At 53.5% G+C, this 10,281-nt stretch overlaps 1 protein-coding gene across 1 annotated transcript; it reads left to right on the forward strand.

The window, feature by feature from the left end:
- The first annotated feature begins 613 nt into the window (after positions 1-613).
- Positions 614-6,712, forward strand: Fam181a (family with sequence similarity 181 member A). The gene is made up of 2 exons (XM_059279555.1): positions 614-743; positions 5,388-6,712. Exon 2 carries the CDS (start codon positions 5,472-5,474, stop codon positions 6,348-6,350), a length of 879 nt encoding a protein of 292 aa, XP_059135538.1. The 5' UTR covers positions 614-743; positions 5,388-5,471; the 3' UTR covers positions 6,351-6,712.
- Positions 6,713-10,281: the final 3,569 nt, after the last annotated feature.

Genomic DNA, 10,281 nt, shown 5'->3' on the forward strand with positions numbered 1-10,281 from the left:
AGCACCTATGTGGCAGCTCACAATCATCTATCACTCCAGTTCCAGAGGATCCAATGCCGCCTTCTGGCTTCCATGATACTGCACACATGTAGTGCACAGACATATGCAGGCAAAATACTCATATACATAAACAATAAATAAAATCTCCAAAACAATTTTTAATACCATTAGATATGTAAGATGTTTACTATGGCTAATACCCAGCTGGGTATTGAAGCATGTTAGTAAATGTGTAGCCTGGCATGGTCCCTGAGCCTATAGGGGCAAGAGGGTCACATGTTCCAGGCCAGCCTGGGCTATAAAGTAAAACCTTATCTCAAGGAAAACAAAAACCTGTCAAGTTGAACTGAGGCACTCTGCCCTGGGAAGCAAGAGATCGGGGTTCTGGTTAAAGGGAGGTGTGTGTGGGTAAGTCACTGCCCTTCTCCGGTGTTTTGTTTGCTTGACTAAAATTGCAGTGGTTGGATTACTATAATGCCAAGCTTTGTGCCCTGTCAGCTTCACCTGGAATCAGGGACCTGGCACCCAGAGACCATCTCTATCCACCCTCAAAGCAGACATCACTAGCTGATCAGAGCATTCTAAATTCCATGCTGGCCTTGGAATCATCCCTCAAGGCTCCTTGGAGGCATCACCAATCAAATCCGAATTGACAGTTGAGATTAAACTGACTTTTCATTCCTGACCAGTGGCCTGACCAGACAGGGCACAGCGTACGAAGGGCAGGAGAGGACACGGTCAAGGTGAAGTGTCTGTCTGTGATGGGTTTGAGGGTGAGAGTACAAGGCAGTGTCAGGAATGTGGGGCCAGGATCAAGTGGGGACAGAACACTGGGGCACAAATTCCCAACTGTCACACTGTTTGTACCACACCAGCTTCACTTCGCAGGGAAAGCTGGATCCAGCTCTGTGGAGAACTGAGGAGGAGGGAAAGGTGTTGGCTGCCTGCCAGGTAGCCTCTTCTTTATTTTTTGAGGAGTTTTAATCACAGTATCAAGTTTGCCAGGGGCTGCAATTCCTCCACCTTAAGGGCAAGGAATTTGAGACACGGTTCATTGCCATGAGGATTTATAACGCATCACGGCCACTCCTTGGCAAGTCTCATCATTCATGCCTCAGTGCCCTCTGTAGAGCAGGGGTAGCAGCCATGCCCACCCCGTATGCCATACTTATGAAAACTCAACTACGTTCCCCAACATCAGAAAGCAGACAAGGCCTGCTGTGTACAGTCTCTCCCGTCAAATTCCTTCCTGAAGTCTGCTCTCCTGAGCCCATGAGTAATGGAGAAAGAATGGCTGTGCCATCTCTCCCTGGAGGCTCCTGTCCTTAAACTCCGTCTCTGACCCCTTGCTATACCAAGGGTATAGCAAGTGAGGTGGTTAAATCCCAGGCTAGTAAGTGAGGTTAAATCTGCCCTGGTTTGTATCGGCTGAAATCAAAGCATTTACCAAGGTTGGGGCTCCTGAGTTACACCACCCTGCCTCTGTGGCTGCTGGAGCTGACCACAAGGCCGCAACTACCCATGATCACCTGAGGTCCCAGCCGTTCTGTGGGTATTGTCATACTGGGGGTCGTCATCAACCATGAAGCTGGGCAGCCAGGGCAGGAAGCGCTCATCCCAGCCGCCCAAAGAGCTTACTTCCACCCGACGCCTCCCACCCCTAGTCAGGCCTGATTGTGGTTGACACTTGCTGCAGGCAGGACTTTGACAGAAAGGCTGCTGTTACGTAAGGGGTTACATAAGTCACCACGTGATGCATGCCCCGTATTCTAGCGAGCTGCTGTACCCCAAGTGGCCTTCACATGTTCTTCAGGTCAGAGTGGCTGGCTGTACTCCTCCCCAGAGCCGGGGTGGCCACAGTGAGCCAGCCCGGTGGAGGAAATTAGGTCTGGCCCCGGTTGACAGCTGTCAGGCCACAGCATATTGGGATGTCACAACCAAAGACTGGGATGCGCTGCCAGCAGGGATCTGTCATTCCCAGCCCATGGACAGTGGCTCTTTGTCGGGCAGTAATTCTGGCATCTGGGAGACAACATTTAACATCCATTCCCTTCCACTCTTAGGTCAAGTAGGATTTTTTGCATTGCTGAGATCAGGGGTTACGGGGTGGCAGTATTGGCGGTGGGGGCTCCCCAGCTCACAGGGCTGAGGAGTGGAAGGTGGGGGCCCTGCTCTCTGGTTGGCTTAGTCCCTCAGCTCAGCTCACTTGCCCTTGGCAGAGCTTGGCAGAGACTCCTGCCTGGGTGCAATCGGGAGTCTCTGCCTCCTTCCGTAAGTGCCACAGCGCTGGTGAAACGAGACCATCATCACGGTCCAGTCACAGCAGCTGTGTCTTTTGCCAAGGACACCTCTGCTTCCACAATTCTAGAATGAACCTGCAGCCAACCCCTCACTGCCCTTACCTGGCTCCAGCTGGGCAGCAAACAAAGGAAACAAGAAGTCGTTGCCAGTTAACAGGACGCAAGCTATTCGGTGACTGTGTAGTTACTTCCGGAAACAAGAAGGAGCCCTGTGCCAAGCCTTGGTAGGATAGCACACCTTCAGAGCTCAGGAGAGTCTGGTTTGGGCCATACTGGGGTTTCACCACTGAGATATCCCCCGCTACCTCAAGACTAGAAAGGTTTTTTAAGAGTGGATTCCCACAGAACCCACTCACCTGAGAAGCATGGAGAGAACACTACAAGGAGGTGTCTAAAGGGCACAGGCATGCTGCCGTCTTGCCACCTTACGAGAAGCCGACCCACTGATGGCAACATTCTCAGGAGCAGCCTTGTTCCAGGGAATAGGGCCCACAGGTCACAGGCCGGGTGCTGACTGGCAGGCAGAAAAGGGCTGGATATGCGAGGCAATGCCCCAGCAAGGTGGGAGCTGAAGGGGTCGTCCCAGACACATGGGGTCTGAGGGGAGGTGGCAGGAGTCTAACCTGGTGGCCACAGAACCTCAGAGTGTATCTCCAGCAGAGCGTACCAAGAGTTTGGAGTAGAAAGCATGGTGCCCACTGTCAGGGCAGGCTGGGACACTGACGCAGAATTTCGCCCTTCCAAGCCCTGGGGATTCCAATAGCAATGGCACAGTCCTCAGTCATGCAGAGGCGACTGCGGAGGAAACAGAGCATGTGATGGCTGCTGTTACGGGGATAATCATAGCCCACATACCCCCTGTCTGTTGTGCCCCGCCTCTGCTCAGAGGACATGTGCTAGCTCTGGGTGTCAGAATTGCAGTTCATCAGCCCTGGGCCATCTCCAGAGGTGGGATCCTCAGGCTACTGTAGACAGGTGCCCCATCCCCACAGCAGAAGTCTCTTGGCACCACTCCTGACTGAGGGCATGCAGCCATTTCTGTCTGCCATAATTTAGGCTGTGGTATGAAGGTGTGGGCCTGTATGCGGACAGGGGGACAGGAGGAGAAGGTGGCAGGAAGACAGGGAACAGGGAGGAGGGAGGAGAGAGGAACTGTGTGTGGGGTACACTGAACTGGCTGGCATGGAGACCCTGCCCATGAGCACTTCCCAGGCAGCCTCATTCACCATGTGGCTATCTGCCTCACCTTCTCTCTGGGCAGTTGGTGGGCAGGGCCAAGGCAGCCCGGACTCCCTTCCTTGCTCCGACTGAGCGGCCCTGCTTGCAGCCCTGCCGGCGTTGGCACGGTGACAGTAGCCAAGTGTGCAAACTTGTGCCATTGTCCCAGGGCCAGGGGGAGCCATGGAGACTAGCTAATATGACACAGGAAAATGTTTGCTGATGGCAATTCTATGGGCTTTGTCCACCTCTTTCTCCATCATGACGACTCGATTTAAGTCCCTAACTGTTTGAGTACAAATGCAAGGGGACCGTGCAACGCCACCCTTTTGTCCAGCCGCACTGAATGGGCAATTCAGGCTTTGTGCAGCTCAATTGAGGAAGCAGACATAAAGACAAGATTCCTGAGAGCCCCGGCTCCCTTCCCATGGATATCCCAGCACCCCTCAGCTAGCCGGTCCGAGCTACCTTTCCCCACATCAGTGCACCTCTCGACCCATTGAAGGGGACCCTTTAGAAAGGGTGGGGAAAGAGGCGAGAGATGTGAGGACAGACAGAGTCAGAGAGCACACGCTCAACACTCAAGGGCAGAGGGAAAGCAGCCCACCCCAGCTTACCCCATCCGATTGTCTGTCTGCACTGGAGCATGGCAGCTGGAGGCCTGGAGTATCTAGGAAGGTTGGGTGCCTGTCTCCACTGCATCCAGCCCTCCTTGATCCTGGACATTTTGCACACACACACACACACACACACACACACACACACACACACACACACACACACACCCTACCTACTCCCTCAAGAAACCAGGGTACCGAGGTCAAGGGGAGGGGTGTGTGTGTGGAGGCCGGGGAAAGTGGGGCTGAAGGGTAGAAATTTACCGGGAAATGATTGCATTTGGGAGCTGTCTTTTTTTGTGATGGTCCCCATGGTGACAATTTGTGACGGCAAAGAATGTGGGACCGGGGCTCCGCCGCCTGATTGGGATGCTTTGTATCTGGAGAGGCGCTCCTGATTGGCCTGAGGGCCCCCCAGCTCCGGACTTGTCCTCCATTCAGCCCACTCAAGGGCTGCACAACTGCTTCTCACCCTGCACGGAGCTCGCTGCACGCCAGCTCGCCGGGCTTGCCTGGGTCTACGGTGGGGAACCTGCCGGCCACGTTGGCGGGGGTCCCAGCCTGCACCTTCGGTCAGTGTGGAGTCCCAAGTGGTGTGGCCAGGCTGGGTGGAGGGTGTGAGCGGGCTAGGGCCTTGGGGGAGGGGCACAGTGCTGTGGGTGGCGGCCGAGGAGGCATGAAATTGCTGCAGATGGTTCTACAGGGGAGTTCCTGCTGCAGGCAGCCCCAGATGAGCCTGGAAGGCAGGTCTAGATTAAGTGCTAGACAGGGATCCTGCCCGGCCCTGTGTGAGAGTTGGGGGTGGAGCGAGGGGACTGCAGAGGGGGCGGGGTGGTGGGAGGGGGAGGCCACCACCAAGGAGGGGGAAGGGGGCTTGGCCTTCTGTAGAGCATTTCTTTAGCTTTGAAAATAAAAACTTGAATGGTGAGTAGTGCATGCTGGCCTCACAGTATGTGGGAGATGCGACCAGCTGGGGATGTAGCCCCAGCCGTGCATGCCACTTGTAGCTGGATGGCTTTGAGCAAGGTGCTTACTTTTTCTGAGCCTCAGTTTCCAGGAGAGGGCAACTGATCCTGAAAGACAAAACGAAATAGCTGACGCCTGTCAGTCAGGAAATACTGACCGACTTTCCAGGTGTCCCACTGGGGATTCTGTTTGGGACAGAAGGGTGCCTGGCTGGGGAGCTTATTGCACTCAGTCCTGGTGGCCCTGGGGAAGAAGGTGAGACTCCAGCTGCCTTTTTCGTTCCCAGGTCTGCCCTGTGCTCTTCTCGGAGCTACCAGCCCCCAGCAGAGCCCACACCCTTCATGGAAAGCCCCGCACAGTTCCCGTGGTGATGGCAGCTGACAGCGATGTGAAGATGCTGCTGAATTTTGTGAACCTGGCGTCCAGTGACATCAAGGCGGCCCTGGACAAGTCTGCGCCCTGCCGCCGCTCTGTGGACCATCGCAAGTACCTGCAGAAGCAACTCAAGCGCTTCTCTCAGAAGTATTCGAGGCTCCCTAGAGGCCTGCCTGGCAGGGTGACAGAGTCTCACCTGCAAAGGGGTCCTGAGGAGAGGCCTGGGCAGCTGCCTCTCCATCCCTGTCCCGAATCCAGCCCTGGCGGGGGTGGGGGCTGCAAGGAAAAGGTCCTGGGGACCCCCTTCAGGGAGGAGTGCCTTTCTAAGGAGCAGAGCTTCGGGGGGCTGAATCCAGAGGCTGCTAGACCTGGCCAGCTGCCCATGAGGAAGAGACAGCTGCCTGCTTCATTTTGGGAGGAACCAAGGCCCACCCTCAGCTACCCAATGGGGCTGGAGGTGGGCCTAGCCCCCAGGGAGACATCTCTGTATGAGAATAAGAAAAATTGCAAGGGTCTGGAGTCCCTGGGGCCTGAGACTGCTCCACTGCCCATGTCTCCAAGGGTGCTAGCTGACATGGAGCCGCTCAAGATGTCTGGGGTATCCTTGGTGGGCAGCCTTGATGCCTGGAGCTACTGCCCATTCCAGTACCATGGACAGCCCATCTTCCCCAGCCTTCCAGGGGTCCTGCCTCAGGGCCCAGTACCCAGTCTGGGCTTATGGAGGAAAAGTCCAGCCTCACCTGTGGAGCTGGCCCACTTCTGCAAGGATGTGGACAGTCCAGGGCCCAAAGTGTACAGACCTGTGGTTCTGAAGCCTATTCCCACTAAGCCAGCCATGCCGCCACCCATCTTCAATGTCTTCGGCTACCTCTAGCTGGACAGCCTCAGCCCCCCCTTTTGGCCTGCAGGATGGGGTCTCTGATAAGCTCTCCATGTGAGAAGGGAGCTGGGCAGGGATCTAGCCAGGCTGCCTCAGGGAGGGGGCTCCTCAGGCAGGCATCTATTTGACTCTTGCAGCCTATGGGGCCAGGCACGGGAGCCCTTCCCCAGGGGACTCCTCTCCCTGTCCCTGTGGAGACCATAGGCAGTGGGACCCTGGTCTGACAGCCACCCATTACACATCTGTTCAGCTGCCATCTGCTGGGGATGGGAGGGGCATTTCACTTGTTCTTTTTGTTCTTTGTAAATATTGAGAAAGTTAAAAAAAAAAAATAAAGATTTCTTTTGCAGTTTCCACCTCTTGGGTGTCATGAAGTGGAATAGTTCCCAGATGCAGGGCTGATATAGAGGATGGCTGCAGGGAAGAGTGGTCTGAAGTCTCTGAGATACCTGGAGATGGGTGCTGGGGGCCATGGCTCAATTCACAGGAAACAGGTGGGAAGGGATGGGGAAAGACCTTGGGGAAGGATGCTTGGTCCAGACATCTGAAGAAAGAGGTGGGCAAAGTCTGGATCCTCATGGCTCATGATGCTCTGGCCCAGAGAGGTAGAGCTATAATTTTGATGTGCTTGTGAGACAGCTTAGGCTGTGCCAGAGTGGCCATGCACTGGTCAGAGATAAAACCAGGACAAATCGATTTCAGTTTCTTGTCACCAAAGCAGGCAGTTTGACTAAACTGTCTCCTTTAAGCATGAGCATAGTTATATGCCCACGGTGAACCAAAACAAAACAAAACCCAAACCCCAAGCCCTGAAGCTGCAGCCTTTAACTAACTCACATCCCCAGTTTTCTGATTGCTCTCAGTCACATGTCAATGAGATGTGGAGAGCTCTGTCTGTGCTAGACAGAAGTGTGTGTTGGGGGCAAAGAGTGGGGAGCTTCTCCTGACAGTTCCCAGACAGCAAGTTGCTGGGCTAGATGCCTTCCTGAGTAGCATGGGCCCAGGCACGCTCTAGTATGGCTGGGCTACACAGTTCATCAGACCACAGTCTTCACAACCAAGTCTGGTGCTGGGCAAGCCTCTGCTCCCCACATAGGAGATTCCAATAGGTGCACTGACCCTTTCTGCACCATCTCCTTCATGGCCTGCCTCTGAGTTGGCCTTCAGCTAACTCTACATCCAGGACTAGAGGCTGCACATGCCCCTGTGGTCCTAGCCTACTTTCCCCCCAAGTCCCACTAGGGAGTCCATCAGAAATGCAGTTGGCCAGGGAAATGTGGGGAGTATTCCAGTTTCTGTCCAAAGGCACCAGAAGATTTCAGTCACAGATTCTGACATGACACAGAGTTGTTCTGAGTCATGTTCTGGCACGTGTGTGTGTGTGTGGGCGGGGGGTAGGTCCCTACAAGTGGTCTACAAGTGGTACGTGCATCATCACCAAGACCCTCTGAAGCCATGCAATGGTTCTTAGCCTCCTCCAGACTGTGCAGCAGAGGGTTCAAAGCTCCAATCCTGTCATCTATGGATAAAGTTACTTGTCTCCACTGAAAGTCCTCACTCAAAAAGTGAGACTGGACACAGGCCTGCTACATGGGCGGTTGTATACGTGAAAGTCTGATTTCTGTTAGCATAAGAAGTTGTCTCCTACACTTAGGCACCTGGAGGTCCTTCCAGGCTGGCAGATTAGAAATATCACAGATCATGCTGCCTACCGCAGTGAGTGCCTTAGACATCCTACCATCACACCATCCCATTCCTAGAGCAGGAGTGACCCTCGAGTCACATATTCTCGGGTGCTGCTGAACCCCACCCTGCCTGAGTCCCAGTCCTATACCAGCCTTTTCCTGTTGGGGCTCAACTTCCCCAGGGGTACTTTCAGATCCATTTCTTCACAAGCCAGAAGGCTTCATTTAAAAGCAAAAACTGGGACTGGAAAGATGGCTCAGTAATTAAGAGCACGTACCACTCTTGCAGAAATCCCAGGTTTGATTTCCAGCATCCACATTAAAATTCTTAGAGCTGTCTATAATCTGACACCAGGGCATCTGACACCCTTGGGCTCTGTGGGAAACAACACACACACACACACACACACACACACACACACACACACACACACACGGTGTACATAAACTCATATAGCTTTATGTAGACATATAAATAAATATAATAAACTTTTATAAAATAAAAGCAGAAACCTTTAATGAGACATGACCCAACAAGAACCCAGGGCACCCGTCTCCTTCATATGGGAAGCAGCTGCGGGGAGCACATTGCACATCTTGGAGACTTGGAACTGGAGAGGAAAACCAGCCTTAGCTGCAGCAGCAGATACATCCCCAACCAAAGAGAAAGGTGGGAGCTGAAAAATGTAGCTCAGGGGTAGATAGGGCACTTGGTGACCATGCACAAAGCCCTGGGCTCAGTTTCCCACATTGCAAAATAAATACATACCAGGGAGGGGGAGGGACAAAGGAAGAAGAATTTCAAGTCATGTTGGTGTGGCTCCAAGTGAAACCCAAAGCCAGTACAGGGACTCCCGTTTGCTCTGCCTCTTGCTCCTATCACCATGGTGAGCATTGTGGCCAGACTCCCAAAAAGCTCTTTGCAATACTGTGTAACATCTCTAAGGCAGGCATCCTTGCTGATCTTGGTGGCACAATGGAGTCCAGAGTGACCCCCACACACTGACCGATCATCACTGGACCACTAGGCCAGGCCTCAGGCCAAACTTAGCATCTGGGCTGTGAGGAGACAGAAGCAGATGTGGTGGTTTGAAAGAAAATGGCCCCCAAAGGGAGTGGCACTATCAGGAGGTGTGGCTTTGTGGCTTTGTTGGAGTAAGTATTGCCTTGTTAGAGGAAGCATGTCACTGTGAAGGTGGGCTTTGAAGTCTCATATATGCTCAAGCCACACCCAGTGTCTCAATTCACTTTCTGTGCCTGTGGATCAAAGATATAGAAATCTCAGCTCTTTCTCCAGCACCATGTCTGCCTGCACACCGCCATGTCCCACCATGATGATAATGGACTGAATCTCTGAACTGTAAGCCCCCCAATTAAATGTTTTTCCTTTATAAGAGTTGCCATGGTCATGGTGTCTTGAAACCCTAAGACAGTGGGATCTGTAAAAGCTCAAGGTGGTATTGGTGCTGTCCACACCAGGGTGCCTGACACCAGATAGATAGTAACTGCCATATGTGGTAGCTGAGTTACCGTGGGGTTCCACTCCCATGCTTCTGCCTCCTCTACTCCAGGGGCACCCACTCGGCCCAACGCCTGTGTTTCTCAGGTGGGAGGATGTGTAGCTGCTGTCTGGTAGGACTCTAGATTGCATGGGGGCCTTGCAGGGTCACAGCCACATGTCTGTCTGCATCGCAAAAAGCTCAGCCCCCCCCCCCTTGATTGCTTTACTTACTGGTTAAATGTCATCAGGGAACCTTGAGCTGAACCACACTTAGCAGCTTCCCCTGTACCTTTGAGGCTAAGCATCCCCGGGAGAGAGGATGCAAGCTTCCCTCTGGACTTGCAACAAAACATCAAGGGATGCAGCCAAGCACAAAGCTGAAGCCAACCCCACAGGGGTTCCTCACGGATGCTCAGGTGAGTGCCTTTCCTCCTCAGTCTCTACCTTGTCATGACCTTGAGGGTGTGGACAAGATGCTGCTTAATCCCCTCAGAGCCTAGAAGGCTTTTCCTCTTCTTGCAGACACTGGGATCTACTCATGAGAACCAGGGATGTCAGAGGGCAGCAAGGCCATCAGGAGCCACCCAGCCCACCGTACAAAGAAACCAAGGCCCAGGAGAGAGAGCCAGAGGCAGCCTGAGTCATCGCTTCTCTACTGGTCCAGCTGCTTACTCTCTGAAAGGTCAGAAACCACCCTTGACCTTGCAGAAGAACCTCAGAGACAGAGGCTAGGCTAGGT

The sequence above is a fragment of the Peromyscus eremicus genome, chromosome 14 (assembly GCF_949786415.1).
Source record: "Peromyscus eremicus chromosome 14, PerEre_H2_v1, whole genome shotgun sequence".
NCBI lineage: Eukaryota > Metazoa > Chordata > Mammalia > Rodentia > Cricetidae > Peromyscus > Peromyscus eremicus.

What these genes read in the sequence shown, in the direction of transcription:
- Fam181a (XM_059279555.1), top strand. Translation starts at nt 5,472, where the DNA reads ATGGCAGCTGACAGCGATGTGAAGATGCTGCTGAATTTTGTGAACCTG.